We start from the raw sequence: 17,114 nt of genomic DNA on the forward strand, positions 1-17,114 counted from the left end.
CCCCACCAGGACAGAGAGGTTCTGTATAGAGACAGCCTTTGTCTCCATTGAGCCTTGAGTTGGGGGATGTGTTTGTCATAGGGCTGGTGACTGGCTTTCTGACTCTGCTTTGTTTTCCCAGGGGATCATGATAACTCCCTTCAGATAGTGACAGTAGCCTAGGAAAAAAATTATTTTCTAGTAAATAAGTAAATCAATGACATGTATTCATTGGACATCAACTAGGTGCTCAGCACAATGCTGCAGGAGATACAAAGAAGTCCCTGCCCTCAGATGGCTTGCTGTCTAGTTGGAAGCACATTTAGAGAATGATTAAATGAAATAACTTACGTGAGTTAGACGTAAAGAGCTTAGGAAGGAAGAAATCAAATGTGGCTTGGAATTTTCAGGGCCAGCCTCAGTGCTGCAGTTGGAAGGCAGAGAACTTGAGCTAGACCTTGGAGGATGGATAGGGTCTGTTAGATAGGGAGATGGGCAGAGGTATTGGGGTGAGGGAGGGATAACAGAAGCAAAACCACGGAAGTGAGAGAAGGGCTGGTGTGAGACACGTGGACACACGGGGTGTGAGGGCAGCGAAGCTGGCTAGGATATGTGTTCCTGGTAGAGAGGAGCGGAGGGGAGGGGAGGAGAGGTCCAGTTCAGGAGGTTTGAACTTGACATGAACAGGGTTACTCACAGCTTCTTGAACCCAGTTAGTGACATGATAAAGGAGTATATTGGGTAAATTAATATGACAGTTGCATGTAGAATGGATTGGGGGGGAAGCAGAGAGATCAACAAGGAAAGAGACTGTTGTAACCCCATGAGGGTGAGGACATTTTGGGAGATTGAATCAAATGGTGATTCCCAGAGACTTTTTTTTTTTAATCACTTGTGTTAAGTTTTTTTTTACTTTTTTTTTTTGGCCGTGCCACACAGCACGCAGGATCTTAGTTCCCTGATCAGGGATCGAATCCGTGCTCCCTGCATTGGGAGCACAGAGTCTTAACCACTGGACCACCAGGGAAGTCCCCCAGTGACATTTAAAAGGAAGAAGTAGCAGGCATTATTTGGTGACAGGTTAGATTTAGGTCTTGCAAACAAATGTCCCCATTTCCAGTACTCTACTGCATCATCCTTATGTTATTAAAGTATCCTGGCTATGTCAATATTTTGTTACCCAAACTAAACTTTAGGACTACTTCACATATCCAGAAGTTTCTCAAAAATTCTGTATTTAGCTATATGGTCTGATTTTTGGTTCATTCCAGGCACATTAGCATTTTTACTTTATACAGGCTGGCAGACCTGGACTTGAACCTGCCGCTTGCTAGTCTTACAACCTTAGGCAGGTAGGAGTGGGTGATGAAGGCTGGCCAGAGGGGAGGTGTCCTCTGCAGCACCTCCAAGGGGATGTGCCCTGCCACCTACCTCTGCCAGGGCCCAATCCAACCCAGCCTTTCACGGGTACCCTGTAGTTTTCAAACTTCAACTCAATGATTATAACATTAAAAAGAATGTTTCAGGAATTCCCTGGCGGTCCAGTGGTTAGAACTCTGTGCTTCCATTGCTGGGGGCACAGGTTCGATCCCTAGTCGGGGAACTAAGATCCAACAAGCTGCATAGGGCAGCCCAAAAAAAGAATGTTTCTAGAGTCATAAAATACTTGTACCTAAACTTGGCATGATTTTTTTTTTCTTAAGTTTTCTCTTTATGAGAGAAGGACTTAAATGAATCCATGTCCTTTTCCTGGTCTTCCTCAGTTCTTCCACTCCCAAAAGAAGCTTCCTGCCTTGATAACAATTTCCACCGTAAGAAATAAAAAGGACCCTATATTCAACATTGTTCCTTCATGTTTCCCAAGTGGGCTTAGCTTAAGGCCTCTAAGCCTTGGTGTGTTTATTTTTAAAACTCTGTTCCTGATCCATAGTAAGCCCTCAGTGTTTTTTTAAATTAATTTTTTATTGGAGTATAGTTGATTTACAATGTTGTGTTAGTTTCTGCCGTACAGCAAAGTTAGTTATACATATACATATATCCACTTTTTTAGATTCTTTTCCCATATAGGCCATTACAGAGTATTGAATAGAGTTCCCTGTGCTGTACAGTAGGTCCTTATTAGTTATCTATTTTATATATAGTAGTGTGTATTATATATGTCAATCCCAATCTCCCAATTTACACCACCCCCCGCCCTCAGTGTTTAATAACATTAGTTATTACTGTTGTTATTTTTTTGTTGTGTGGTAGTTCAGACCAGTTTCATAGTCTTCATTCTCCCTGGGGAGACCCGTCTTGGTGCTTTGTTGGTTTCTGAGGTGCATACAAGCTTATATTAGAATTCAAGGTGCTGCACCTTGGGAAAGAAGTTCACAAGAGGACTCCCAGTATGGATCACATAGGAGGGGGGGTGGAAAGAGGGGAATTTAAACATATCAATAGATATGTGACTCAAATCCCAACTAATTTTTTTAAATTAATTAATTTATTTTTGGCTGCATTGGGTCTTCGTTGCTGTGTGTGGGCTTTTCTCTAGTCGTGGCGAGCAGGGGCTACTCTTTGTTGTGGTGCGCAGGCTTCTCATTGTGGTGGCTTCTCGTTGTGGAGCACGGGCTCTAGGCACACGGGCTTCAGTAGTTGTGGCATGTGGGCTCAGTAGTTGTGGCTCGCGGGCTCTAGAGCGCAGGCTCAGTAGTTGGTGGTGCACAGGCTTAGTTGCTCCATGGCATGTGGAATCTTCCCGGACCAGGGATTGAACCTGTGTTCCCTGTATTGGCAGGCGGATCTTTTTTTGTGTGTGTGGTACGCGGGCCTCTCACTGTTGTGGCCTCTTCCGTTGCGGAGCACAGGCTCCGGACGCGCAGGCTCAGCGGCCATGGCTCACGGGCCCAGCTGCTCCGCGGCACGTGGGATCCTCCCGGACCGGGGCACGAACCCGTGTCCCCTGCATCGGCAGGCGGACTCTCAACCACTGCGCCACCAGGGAAGCCCAGCAGGCGGATTCTTAACCACTGCGCCACCAGGGAAGTCCCCAAATAATTTTTAAAAATAACATTTATGGTACTTTTTTTTTTTTATAAAAACAATACATGCTCATTGCAGAAAAATTTAAAAATAACATTTATTGAGTTTCTATTTATAAAAGTAACAGTTGCTTTTTGAGGAAAACTTAGAAAACAGAGAGAGCTCACAGAGGTGCAAGGGCCCATGTGCGGACTTGAATAGTCACGGGGAGGAAAGTGAGGAAGTGATGCCGTGAGGAATAGGGCCGGATGGCGCTGAACCGTTCATCTGCTCCCTGTACTGAGTGTCCAGGACCACCTCCTCTGTCTCCTCAGATTGACCAGCTGACTAAAGACTGGGCCCGTAAGTGGAACGAGTGGAAGGCCCTCGTGGAACATTACAGAGTGGACATCAACAGGAGGAGGGCTGGGCTGGTCATCGACTCCAGCCTGCCACACCTGATGGCCTTGGAAGAGGATGTGCTCAGCACAGGTGTCGTGCTCTATCACCTCAAGGTGAGCGGGCGGGCGCACCCCCCCTCTCTCCTTAAGCCGTTGGCCCCAGAGGTCAGGGAGGGAAAAGCCGCAGAGCTGCCCTCAGGTGTGCCCTCAGGAAACTGGGCCTGCCAACCAACTGTGATCTGTTTTGTTTTTGTATGAATACAGAAGAAGACTAGTAATCAGAACAATCATTTGGTTTTCAGCTGCTGCTACTGTCTCTCTTACTTTTGTTTTCTATGCCTAAATTTCCTTATTTTAAAGTAAGAATAATGCTGCTTGTATTCCTTATCCGGCTTCCTGAAGCACAGGAGTGCAGTCATGGAGGTGAAATCCTAACCTCGAAATTCCGGCAGCAGTCCTGAGCGCTCCCCGCAAACACAGGCTGCTCACAGACGGCTTTCAGAGGCGAAAGGGATCAAAAGATCTGAAACAGTTCCCTTCCCGTACTTTCCCACTTCATTCAACCCCCCTTCTCCATTACTAGGTTTGCCTGGGAAAGAAGAGAGGAAAGGGGGAGTAGATTTAGGAAGCTTCAAGAAAGTGTGCAGGAGTCCAGAGAGCTGGGGGGTGAGGGGTGACCAGGGCGTGCCATGCAGCCACCCACAGAAAATAGAGTGTTGCGAAGGCCTTCCACAAAGACCTCGCTGCCCTGGTTCTTTGTCACCTGGAGGCCAGGGCCTCACTTCTGAATGAAGTGTTTTGAGGGTTAGTGACCCATGTAATCCCATATCCTGTCCTCATCAAAAGTGTCCTACTCTAGAAGGACAGTCCCCATGGATGGCTGAACATACCTTACATGGCCCAAATCCCGATGCTCATTGAAAATCCAATCTTCATTTTGATAATCGCCCCAGCACGTTAAACCGACATTTAAAAGGAACAGAGTTTATGGGGATGTGTGACGCTGCTGTCATCCCTGTAGAAATCAGATTGCTATTGCTGCAGTACATGTGGTGGGAAGATGTCGGCACGTCTCACACATTTAGAAAGTCTGTGTTCTGAGGATAAGCCCTCGGGGAAGTTGTCAGAGACTGAGCCTCCCAGACAGAAGGTTAAAGTAGCTTCTTTTTTTGACACGGTATAAATCATCTCAGTGAAAATGCCTCAGGCAGAAGCGGCTGTTACCTTAATAACAAATCTGAACACCACAGGCTATCAGTCGTTCCATTTGTCAGAACCATGGGGAGAGGTTGGAGGTCAAGGAGAGACCAGATGGATTAAAATGCTCAGTATTTGAGTAGAACTGATCTGATATACTGATTGGACTTGGAGTGAGTGGATGAAGTTAGACGTCAAGTGGCAGAGCTTAGGGTAGCAGCAGAGGGCTGAAGGATGATGGGGAGATTGAGTTGGAGGCCGGAGATGGACGATGCTGGAGTGCTGGTGTCCTTGCCAAGTCAGTGCACTGGGGGTCACTCCCTCCCTCATGTTCTGGACGTGAACCTGGGGAAACAGGATTTCAGTCTACTTCTAATCATGGCATTTCTGCAGGTTTTGTACCCATTTCCCCCCTTTTTGTTTGTTTAGATCCTGGTTTGGGTAGTAGTATAACAGTAGTCACTCAAGATTCTCTGTTTTTATTTGCTAACTTGGTTCCAGACCCAGAACTAGTCCCTCGCAGTGGCCTGGGAACTGTTTGCCTGAGTCACCTTGGGAAGCACCTTAGGTGGGGAGCGGGCAGCAGGAAGGGAGGGTGGAGCAGGTTACTGATATCCTGGACTTCATCTCATAACTGCCTTTGTGCTGCTGCCCCTCCCAATAAACAGGCATAAAGAGGCAGAGGGGCAGCAGGCACAGGCGCCAGCTCAGCCCATGTTAAATGAGATGGCAGCACATTTTGGGGTAGTTTCTGCTCTGCAGATCTAGAAGTTGGGATGTGCCGTGGCCTTTATTCCTTTGGGAGGAATGTGCCTCATCATCAGGGCTGACCTTGAACCCCTGAGAGTGGTCTTGACCCCCCCTCCCTCGATTCTGGATGGCGGTGTCTGGAGACCGGCATCCGTTGGATCGTGTGATCCTCAGTGGCTGAGAGGAAAAGCCTGGGCTCTGGCTGGTTGTGGGTGTGCGGGGGGAGCCAGAGCCTTGTTCATTCCTTCCAGGGGTCTTTCTCCTCAGGCAATTTTGGGAGAGCTACAGGGCCCTCCTTTCTGGCTGCTGATAGTGAAGCCTAGTGCAGAACTTTCCAGTCACTTCAAAAACATCAGTCACCGGGCAGGTGGTTTGGCGAGGTTGGAAACACATGGGCACAGGACCTGGAGAGACCTGAATGCTAGCCGGGGTTGTCTTATTTAGTGGGTGGGCTCCCTGGGCAGCTTATCCCCTGTCAGCTTCAGATTCCTGATCGTAATACCTACATTCTGGGTTGTTAGAGGATTAAATGAGAGCTATCTGTAAAGCACTTGGCGCAGTGCCCGGGACACAGGGAAAAGTTAGTCAGTAAATTATAAATACATATCTTGGGCTTCCCTGGTGGCGCAGTGGTTAAGAATCCGCCTGCCAATGCAGGGGACACGGGTTCGAGCCCTGGTCCAGGAAGATCCCACATGCCCTGGAGCAACTAAGCCCGTGTGCCACAACTACTGAACCTGCGCTCTAGAGCCCTCCAGCCACAACCACTGAGCCCGTGTGCCTAGAGCCCATGCTCTACAACAAGAGAAGCCACCACAGTGAGAAGCCCGCGCACCGCAACAGACAGTAGCCCCTCGCTCTCCACAGTTAGACAAAGCCCGTGCACAGCAACGAAGACCCAATGCAGCCAAAAATAAATAAATAAATTAAAAAAAAGAAAAGATAAATACATATCTAAACTCGCATCTCTGTTGCCGTGTTGCTGCCTTCCTCAAACAGAGCTATGTGGTCTTAAACTGCATTGTTATAGTCCAAGGGCCAAAGGCCTTGTCTTCTACTAACCCAGTGATTCATTGATAGTAACTCCAGTTTCCCCCTCCTCTCTTGTACTCTCTTCCAGTCTTTTTTGATTCTAGATGTGCTCTTCTCCTTTTTGTGCTTCTTTTTTGTGCTTTACTCTTCTTAGAATCTGGTGTCTGTTAAACTTCATCTGCGGACCAAGAAGGTAAAAATCCTGAGCTTCCATACATCATCCTAGAAGGCATGTCTCTTTGAGACTGACTGGACCAAACTTGGACCACATTAACCTTAAGCCCCGGGAGAAAGCTATACCCATGTGCCCACTTCCTCAGACTAGAGATGCTCTGACGGCCTAACTCCAGGCTATGGGACAGAAAGGAGCCGGCCAGCCCTAGTTGGACTTTGCAAAAAGCTGGTGCTGCTTAGTCATGCATTTTTCTGACCCCACCGTCTCAGGGGCTTCCTGGGCTGCAGCGTGAGTGGGCAGAACAGTCAGAACATCCTGGAGCAAAGCTGAGAAGTGGTGTGGAAAAGGCTGGGGTGGGCATGGGAGGATGGTGATGACGCTCAAACAGGTGGGCTCTCCTTTGGGGGCAGGGCTGCATCCCTTTTTATTCTCATTAAAATGGCTTTGTTTTTCCCTTTAGGAGGGGACAACAAAAATAGGAAGGATTGACTCAGACCAGGAACAGGACATTGGTGAGTGACAGAGCGTATGGGTCCGATGCTCTGTGGCAGGTATTCATGCTGGACGGGTTTCTTCAGAGGAGCGTGATGGTGCTCTGAGAGGAAGGAATCTTTGAGGTCTGAGGGGCCGCTCCTCTTTCCCTGACAGGTTGTGGGTCTGGGACATGATAGGAGGAGACCCACACGGTGGGATGATCCAGGTCTGGGTGGTTTCAGGTGGTGGCTCTTCCTCTCCTGTCATGATGTGAGATCTTCCAGATTTGGATTCTGATCTCATCAGAAGACTGGAGGAGGTGTTTCTCTGGGCTGTGCCTCCACCCAAGTGACCCCCGCCCCCTTCTGTAGTCCTGCAGGGTCAGTGGATCGAGAGAGACCACTGCACTATCACCAGCGCCTGTGGGGTCGTCATTCTGCGGCCTGCCCGCGGGGCCCGCTGCACAGTCAATGGCCGGGAGGTCACTGCCTCCTGCCGTCTGACCCAAGGTAGGGCCCCCTACAGCCCGGTTTATGCCAGGATGAGTGATCGGCGAGCTCCATTCTCATGGGCCAGACCCAGAGAACTCAGTGAGGCAGGCTTTAATGATGGAACACCCAGCCTCTGCACCCAGAGATCTGAAGATTCCCTAATACAGTCCTCTTCCCGTAAACAAGCCCCAATTCCAGGGCTCCAGAGCAGAGAGTGACTCTCTGAAATTAGTACCTGTGTTTGTTAACTCTGTGTCCTTGGGAAAGTCTCTGAGCCTCAATTTCCTATAAAATCGTTGTGAGGATTGAATGAGCTAATCTGTGTAATGTTCTTAGCAGTGTTCTTGGCACTTAGAAAACATCCCTTATCATGATTACTGTCACTATTACTACTACTATTAATCTATTCAGATTCTCTCTGTCCTTTGAGGCTGAGCTTGGATACCCCTCTTCAACAAAGCATTCCCTGACTACTCCACCTGGAGCTCATCTTGCTTTCCTTGGGAATAGCAGAGCTCCTCCTGTTCATCTCATTAATTCAATACATACGTTGTACGGTATCCAATGAATACATATCTTATTGACTCAGCTAAATTATCAACTTGCGGGGGCAGGACTTTGTGCCCCAGAACAGTGGCCTGCACGTTACATGTGCTCAGAACACGAGCTGTGCATTGAATTCGCATCGGTCTCTGTGCCACAGGAGCAGTCATAACCCTGGGGAAAGCACAGAAGTTCCGATTCAATCACCCCGCAGAGGCCGCCGTCCTTCGGCAGAGGAGGCAGGTGAGCACATGGTGTTTCCACGTGGCTCCTGACCTCCCCGCTTCTCCTTTCTGGAGGGGGTCGAGCTTTGTCCGGGTCTGTTAGGACGGGGGTGATGATGCTTCCTTCCTTGTCTGCAGGTTGGAGAGACTGTTGGTAGCAGTGGCTCTCTGGAGTGGCTGGATTTGGACGGAGATGTCACTGCCTCCCGGTTGGGTCTTTGCCCTTTGCTTGGGAAGGAAAGGTGAGAGACAGCTGCTCGTTCTGCTGTGGGACGTTTTGGTTTTGCTTTTTAATTCATTACAACATGGAGCAGGGAGGAGATGAGTGTAGCAGCCAAGCTCGGAATGAGGCCTGGTCTGAACCAACGTGGGCGAGTGTTCTGAGGACGCTGAGCTAGCCGCTCAGCTGGTGGTTGTCAGGGTGGTGGTTGTGGCCTTCATTCATTTCCCCTTGGGTATTGCAACTTTCTTCATCACTGAAAGAGGTATATATCATATGATGTTTCCTGTGGCCACCTTCCTCTGTCAACAAGATTTACACCTGATGTATTTGTGGATATCTTTGCTGCTTTTGGACCTACCTCTTTAAATTCTATTAACCCCTTTAAATTCTGGCCTGCCTGTGTGTGAGCTCACGTGTGTGTCATTTAGCTCCAGGACTGTGGCTTCCTCTGAGTTTTTAAAGTGACTGTGAGATTGAGAAGACTCTTTTCCTCATAACCGTGGGTCCAGTACTATGCATGAGGGGCAGGAACTCCAGGACCAACATGAAAATATCTTGGGGCTCTGCCCTGTGCTACTCGCTTCACCTGCCTTGAGACTGTGGAGTGTGGGTCCGAGTTTTCTCCATGACTCATGGGAACTGCTTTTCTTCTTCATAGTCGTTCTTTATCCATTTCTGCATAGAAGCCCCCTCCCAGATCGAGATGCCTTGTGGGTTGGATCCTGGGAATAATGGTGTCCTGTTCTGCAAGCCACAGTGGCTTGTACCTTGGAGACTTCCTGTAGAAAATGTCAGCAGGGGACCCGGTACCTGTGCGACCCCTGGTGTGGGGGGCTGTCCAGCACCATGAGCACAGGGTGCCTGGGAGGGTTCTGATGGCCCTTGGTCCCCTGTTGCTCTTTCCTCAGGCCAGGAGCCTTGATGGCAGCTGAGGATAGCCTTGGGGCAGACTTCGGTGGTGAGATGTTGGATGAGGACAGGAGTGCTCTGAGGCAGGTAGTACGAGCAGCAGGCAGGTGCTCACAGGAGGACTGCTGACGACCAGAGGACGATGCTCCAGGGCCTAAGGGAGGATGGTCAGTGTTGGGTGACGGTGGGCCCTGAGGGGTGACATAGGGTGGAGCATATCAAGATCAAGGTAGACTCAGGACTGAGGCCGGGGCTCTTGTTTGTCAGAGTGGCCTCCCTTTTTGTAGTGAAGTCATGAAAGGAGGCCTTGTCTTAGGTCAGTTCCTTTGGGAAGTTGCACTGAGGATGTGTTTTTCCCAAAGTCCAGAGGTCTGCAGGGAACGGTTCTGCAACTTAAAGAGCCTTGGATGCTGAAGAGATACGTTGGAGTTGGGTAAAGCGGCCTTACCTCCTGGCTGTACGACAGAAAAGCTGTGTGACCTTAGGCAAGCTACTGAGTCTCTGAGCCTATTGGCTCACCTCTAAGTAAGGATGCTACCGTCTCCCTCCCAGGGGTCCTCGTGACACCGGTTGAAAGAGCGAGTGCACATGGAATACTTTGTCCAGTGCCCGACACCCCACAGCCCCGCTGCCGGGAGGCCCTCACGGCAGGGGCTGCCCGGGAAGGTGGCCTCCCTTTTGCTTTCCTGTCCTCCCACCTTGCCCCAGTGGACCCATCCACCCCAGAGAACACTGGACTTCTGCCTTTTTAAGGTCTTCTCAGGCTCTCTGGCCCCATGGGCATGGACGTGACCTTTCAGTCGCACCAAGAATGCACCCTTTCATGCAGAGGACAGAGGGGGACTGGAGAATCAGGCCTCTCCCCCTCACTGCCTTCACTCTTAAGCTCCAGCTCTGGGAGCCTGTGGGCCAGGCCGGTCCTGCCCAGCTACCATTGCCAGCACGCGTGCGCCAGCCCCTGGCAGCAGCGGGTGGTGTGGGCTCAAGGCTCTGAGCGGGCAGAGGGCCCGGGAGAGAAAGTGAGTGTGCGGAGCCCTGCACGTCATCAGCAGGGCTCCCCGTCTGGGCTTGTGTCTCCACGAGGGTCTCTCATATGCTCTTGGGTGGGGTCGGCTCCAAAGCCTCCCCGTGTCCTAGGTTTCCTTTCCGCCCTCTTTCTCTCTGGAGGGATGCTTCTCTGGTGGGGAGCCTGTGAAGCCAGAACCGACTCTAGAGCAGGGGAAATTGGCCTGTCGGCCTCCTTTTCTCCCTGCAGCAGTGAGTGATCTGGACCTGAGAAGAGTTTGTCCTTGAAAACTGTCTGTTGTCCGTGTTCTTGGCATTTTCTCCCTGGGAATTCTGGGAGCTTAACCTTAAGTGCCTAGAGCCCGGGGGACACTGTTGCTGCTGCCACAACCTCTGCCACCTCAGCGAGTAGGTGCCATTGCATTTCTGCTATGGAAGCTGCCGGAGACGAGCAGCCGGAGGGCGCGATGGAGCCCCGGCAGCAGCTGGGGATGCTGGAGTCCCCCAGGGAGAAGGGCACCGTCTGAGAGGCACAGAGGTCCTTGGCCGCAGGTTACTAAAGACTGGCCCTTGGTGATCTACCCAACATATAGCATTAGGTCGGCTTGTTCTTTTTCACATGCTTCCGGGGAACTTGGCTGATGTACTCAGCACAGGAGACATTTTCAGTCTGATGGTGTATGGCTCCTCGGACAAGCGTGCATGTCTGTGGGGCTCCTCCCAGACAGTCTCTCCTTGTGGGCTTGCAGCTGCTATGGAGGAAGCTGTATTGGGTCTGTAGAAGCTGACAGGCTGGCTACAGCTTTCCCCGGGGAAGCGTGGAGGAGCTCTCTTCTAGGGAGAAGCAGATTGTAAATCTGAGGGTCCGGGGACAGTCAGAGAAGGAAGCTGAACACTCTCAGGGAATTCAGAATAAAGATCTCCTTCCTACCCCTTGTATCTGATGTTGTAGATCTTAGCTGGGTGTGTCTAAGACCCTCTGATGGGCTCGGGTTTGTAATTCAGCCGTGTCTGTGGTCAGACACAATTTGGAGCTGTGACACAGGCGTGATACATATAAATATATGTGTAAAATGTTTTCCATTAACTGCTTTTTCTGTGTGTGTGGCACTAACTGGCTTCTTATTCCAGTTGCTATCCCTGGCCTTTGCCTTATGTGTGACGAACGGCGCCTTTCCTGTTTTCTGTACCTTCCACTCTTGTGTGTTGTCCTTTTGCCCACAGCAGCCAGCAGCCGTCTTCCCCAGAGCACGCTCGCACAGGTACCTGGGCCCCTCCTGATTCCTGGACTCACTGTAGATTGAGTCACCTCCCAGCCTCCTTTCCAGAGAGGAGCCTGCTGTTGTGTCAGCTCCCACCCACGCCCCCATCCATCTATTCACTCTCCCACCCGTCCCTCCTTCACTGTCCTCCTAAGGCTACGTTAAGAAATCTTAATTTCTTCTAAGACAGAGGCAGCAGACTTTCTGTGAAGGGCCAGGTTGTGCTGTAGCCTTCGCCGCAGCTATTCTGCTGTGCCAGTGAGGCCCGGAAGCCCTCGAGACGATACGTAAACCACACATGTGGCTGTGTTCCAATAACTTGATTCACAGAAGCAGGCAGTGCATCATTTAGCCCGAAGGCTGTAGTGTGGGGACCTCTGCTTTCATTCTGCTCTACAAAGTGATAAACCTCCGAAGTGGAATGGACCCCTCAGAGCACACTGCTCAGATGGTTTGCCATCTGCTTCTAGTGTTAAGTCACTTAGAGAATCTCCAAGCCTGAGAGCCGTGGCCTCCTGGGGCTGGAATGAGGGCCGAGGGCAGGATAAGCGAGGCTGGCTGGGGCTTTTGTGTCGGTCTCCAGCAGACCCTGACCCTTCCCAGATGCTCCCCCTCCCAGCCCGGAGTGGAGCCCCGTGCATTTGGCTCTTTTTGAAACCTGAGTGACAGGGACAGAGAGGCCCTGCGGAAACAGCATGGGAGGCCCTTGCATAGAAGTCACGTGTGACCTAGGGAGAGGTTAGCATGAGGGGAGAAGCTGTCAGTCTTCAGAGGAAGGCTCTTACTTATCCATGGTCACACAAGAACCTGGTGGCAGAGTAAAAGCATGACTGTAGTCTAGAATTTTTTTTTTTTTTTTTTTTAGGTGGAGGTGCCAGGGATTGAGCCCGGGTCCTCATGAAAGCCAAGAGAACCTTTTTTAAAATAAATTTATTTATTTATTTTTGGCTGCATTGGGTCTTTGTTGCTGCGCACGGGCTTTCTCTAGTTGCAGCTAGCGGGTGTGCGGGCTTCTCACTGCAGTGGCTTCTCTTGTTGTGGAGCACGGGCTCTAGGCGTGCTGGCTTCAGTAGTTGTGGCTCCTGGGCTCTAGAGTGCAGGCTCCCATAGTTGTGGCGCATGGGCTTAGTTGCTCCACGGCATGTGGGATCTTCCCGGGCCAGGGCTCGAACCCATGTCCCCTGCATTGGCAGGTGGATTCTTAACCACTGTGCCACCAGGGAAGTCCCAAGAAAACCTTTTTAAAGTTTGTATTATTGGAAAATTTTAAATACACTACAAATGATCAACTCATGGCTAATCTTGTTTCATTTATATCCCCAACTCCTCCCCACTGGATCTAAACAAATCTTGGACAGTTTCACCAGTAAACGTGTCAGCATGTATCTCTGAAAGGTGTGGTCAAGTCTAAAGCTCTTGAACCCTCGTCCAGGGAACAGCCCTTGAGTGGAGACCAGCTCTCCCCTGGGGCTCCTGCTGCATACACAGCTTGGCGTGCATCTGGGTTTCCTCTCCTCCTACTACCACATCAAGAGGGTTTCTGCTTTAGGAGTGGAGGTGCAGTCATGATCGCTGAACAAGGAGGAGAGGGTTTCCATTCCCACAGTGTTTCTGGAGCTTCTGCTCTAGTCTAGTTACAACAGATTTTTAGCAGATACCTTTTTATTCTTTTTTAAAGGACAGAGTTTCTTGATTTAGCTAAAATGTTGTGTTTTCTAAAAACAGCCGCTTTACTTTCCTGGTTATTTTCCTTAACCAAAACGAACTTGTGTTTCTGCTAAACCCACGGTCTAAGAATATGCTAGTCTCAGGACTGTTCTCCCCTCCCGCACTGTGACATCATGAGCTGCCTGTGACACCGTGCCTGTGTGTCCCAAGTTGCCAGAAGTCCAAAGCCCTCTCTGCCTTATTGAATGCAGGACTCCATGGGAGGGGCTAAGGCCGTGGAGGTGTTTGCTGAGCTGGGTTTACATTTCCCCCCGGGTAACCCCGGCCCCTGTGACAGGAAAGCGCTGGGAGAGCAGAGTGACAAGGACCACAGGCCACCAAGGGCTGGAGAGACACCCTGTGGGGCCCAGATTCAGCAGCAGCGGCTGTGCTTCGTGGGGGATTTGAGGCAGCGAATCCTAGCGGGACAGATTAGAGCCAAACAGGAACGGGAACTGGACGGGACGTGTGCCAGCCAACAGGTTAAAGACGGTAGGAGCCTGCTTCCCCTTCCCATCTCTCCACACCGCCCTGGCCCTCTGTATTCTCTCCTTTGTTTTCTTTGTGATATGATGGAATCTTTGGTGTTAGGGGTTCTCTCCCCTCTTTTAGAGACCAGAGGCTCTTACACAGGGGCTGGAAGCAAGAATAAGGAAGCGACCTTCCTCACTGCCCTCATGCGTGCTTTTCCAGGTTCTGCTGCTGGCCCTAGCATGTGCCCGCTGCCCTGCTGAGGCCCGGGGCTTCGTCCACCTGCCCTGTGGTCAGGGGGCCCGGCACTCCTGCCCCAGAGGGCCATGTGGCCCTCATCCCACCACATCACCCTGGCCAGCCCTTCACTCTGTGCAGGTGCAGCCGTGGCCAGAGGTGCCTGAGTCCAGGGAGGGAGGACGGGCTGACCTTCTCTCAGGGTGTTTTTGGTTCGCAGACCAGCAGTGGCTACTCAGAGAAGGGACCTGGCCAGCCGGCTTGCAGCAGGAGGTGCAGCAAGACCGTGTAGAAGAGAAAGAACTTGCAACCGCTGTTCCATCTGATTCATGGTGCCAGACAGACCCTGAGACTCAGCCATCTCCCCTGGTCCAAAGCCAGAAGAGGGTGGTGCACCCGCAGCTCCTGCGGAGACTCGCGCTTCGGGTGGTGGAGCGGAACGGCCGGCAGGGAAGGGTCTCGTTCCAGCTGAAGAGGACCATCGAGAAGCCGAGGCTGCTGGGGGCCCACAGGAGACCGGAGCAGCTCAGGTTGCTGTGCTGGCTCCAGGATGACTGCCCCCGGAGGCCCCCCTGCCCTGGTGCCCTGGTCCTAGGGCCTCAACGCAGAAGCAGATTGACAAGGTGCAGTTCCTTGCGCCTCCGAAGGCCCTGCAGCCGGCACTCGACCCAGCTGCGCAGGTACAGCCGTCGGAGGCCGCCTTGGGGCACCGGCTGAGGTTTACAGCCTTGCTGCCCGGGCAGCGATCTTTACTTCCTGGGGCCTCAGCGTCCTCCATTTGTGAAATGGAAAAATGTGTCTGCTCTTCTCTTCCTCATCACTTGTTCTCCTGATCACTCTCTTCTTTCTCTGTAGTTGATGTCTTCTAAGATTTTCCCTGCCCCCACTCTGAGGGGCAGCTCTTGCTGCTTTGATCATATCTGCTGAGGGAGAATCTCAGCCTCATTTTCCACGTGCTCTAGACCCTGACTACCACGTATGTCTCCTTGTGTGTGTCCTGCCGCCACTCTGTCTCATATTGCCTCAGACTGCACTCTTCCTCCCTCCCCTTCCCTCCCCCCCGACCTGCTGGCTCCAGTCAGTTTCCCAGCCCACCGACCATGCTGAGCAAGTGGAACACTCTCTTTCTGACTCCTGGGTTCATTGTGGGATCCTCCTTGTTTCTCTTCTCCTTCACTTCTCACATTCAGTCAAGGTGAGGATATGTTATCTTCCAGACTGCTTGGAGCAGAGGACTATGTCTACCTCTTTGTATCCTCCAGGCCTAGCGCAGGGCCTTGCCCATATTAGGTGCCCAATTAATGTCTATTACTGTTATGTTTGCTTACCAATCTGGTCTTCAGAGTACTAGGTAGGCTTTTTTTTTTTAAGTTTTATTATGCAAAATTTCCAACATACACAAAGTTGAGAGAGTTGTGTACCTGTCACCCATGTTCAGCAAATGTCAAGATTTACCGTGCTTGCTTTGTCTCCCCTCCTTCCTTTTTCTGATGAATCATTTTAAAGCAACTTTTAGACGTGATGTCATTTCAATCCTACATCAAGTATACACTTCTGAAAAATAAGTTTTCTTATAACCACATTGTCATCACACCCAACAAAATTAAGATTAATTATTCAGTATAATCAAAAACCTAGGCCATATTCAAATTTCTTTAATTGCCTCAAAATATATATTTATAGTTAATTGAAATTAAGATCCAGTAGAATTTACACACTGCATGTGGTTGTTATGTCTTTTAAGTTTCTTTTAATCATGCTTTTTAAAAATTTCTTCATATTGTCGATTTGTTAAAGAAAGTGGGTCCATTCTGTAAAATGTGCCCCTTTATAGATTTGTCTGTTTGATTCCTTGTAGTGCCATTTAAGTTATTATTCAGTTCCTCATGTTGGAAGTTTTCCCTAAAGGTGTGGTTAGATCCAGATTCAGTTCAACCTTTTTGTAAGATAAAGAAAATGAGGAACAGGGTGTACCTGGGGCTTCTTTGAGAGCCAAGACTATAGTCTGTAGTTTCCTTATGTACCTAAAGAGCTGACCCTGAAGGCTACAGGGGACAGTGACATTGGCCTAGTTTTTTTTTTTTTTTTTTTTTTGCGGTACGCGGGCCTCTCACTGCCGCGGCCTCTCCCGCTGCGGAGCACAGGCTCCGGATGCGCAGGCCCAGCGGCCATGGCTCACGGGCCCAGCCGCTCCGCGGCATGTGGGATCTTCCCGGACCGGGGCACGAACCCGCGTCCCCTGCATCGGCAGGCGGACTCTCAACCACTGCGCCACCAGGGAAGCCCTGGCCTAGTTTTAAACCTCTTTCAGAGCAAACTAAGTGGGACTTTATATTCCTTCTCTCAGCAGGAAGTAGGGACCTCTTACTCTTCTGAGGTGGCTTTCCTTGTCTCCACAGTATTTTCCTGAATTGGGATCCCGCCACCACGTCACCTCCTGTGCCTGGCCCTACTGAGCAATTAGCAGAGAAAACCCCATCAGAAGAGTACTTGCCCCAGGCTGCTTATTACCCCCCAAGGAAAGGGCATTCCACCAAGCATGCCCTCCGTTCTTCAGGCGAGGGGCAGCTCTGCACAGCCAGGAAGGCCCTGGCCAGGAAGGGGGCCTCACCCTCTGGCACCTGCCTCACTGAGAGCTGCGAGTCTGCCAGTGTCCAGGAAATGGAGAGAGTGGGTAAGCAGCCCCGTCAGAGGGTGGCCCAGAGTTTCGCAGCTAACAAGCTAAAGCCATGGGATAAGCCGGAAGTCCTCACCCCTTCCACCCAGACCAGGAGGGCTAAGGCCACTCACCTGCAGGGTGGGGAAAAGAAGGGAACCTTGGGCCCCATGAGGCTGCTGAGGGAGCCAGTTGTGGTTCCTCACATCCCCATGGATCCAAACAAGCCACTGGGCGTGGAAAGACAGCCAAGACTTTCTGGGCAGAATCCACCCCACCTTCTCCAAGCGGGGCATCAAAGGGGCAGCAGAGGGTCCTGGCAGCTAGGGTTGAAGAGTCCTCTCGCTTGCCTCACAGCAGCCCTTTGAAGAGGCA

General features: G+C 50.9%; 1 protein-coding gene across 1 annotated transcript in view; it reads left to right on the forward strand.

Moving 5' to 3' along the window:
• STARD9 (StAR related lipid transfer domain containing 9) overlaps positions 1-17,114 on the forward strand; it is a gene marked incomplete at both ends in the record, with an annotated part of 126,013 nt that overhangs the window by 84,081 nt on the left and 24,818 nt on the right. Inside the window, 8 exons of the mRNA XM_082834581.1 lie at positions 3,318-3,497; positions 6,998-7,049; positions 7,383-7,520; positions 8,206-8,288; positions 8,408-8,511; positions 13,674-13,867; positions 14,304-14,763; positions 16,483-16,757. Of these exons, the coding sequence (XP_082690707.1) occupies positions 3,318-3,497; positions 6,998-7,049; positions 7,383-7,520; positions 8,206-8,288; positions 8,408-8,511; positions 13,674-13,867; positions 14,304-14,763; positions 16,483-16,757 (1,486 nt within the window). The remainder of the gene's footprint in view (positions 1-3,317; positions 3,498-6,997; positions 7,050-7,382; positions 7,521-8,205; positions 8,289-8,407; positions 8,512-13,673; positions 13,868-14,303; positions 14,764-16,482; positions 16,758-17,114) is intronic.

The sequence above is a fragment of the Leucopleurus acutus genome, assembly GCF_964270905.1.
Source record: "Leucopleurus acutus genome assembly, chromosome: 1".
In the NCBI taxonomy this organism is placed as follows: Eukaryota; Metazoa; Chordata; class Mammalia; order Artiodactyla; family Delphinidae; genus Leucopleurus; species Leucopleurus acutus.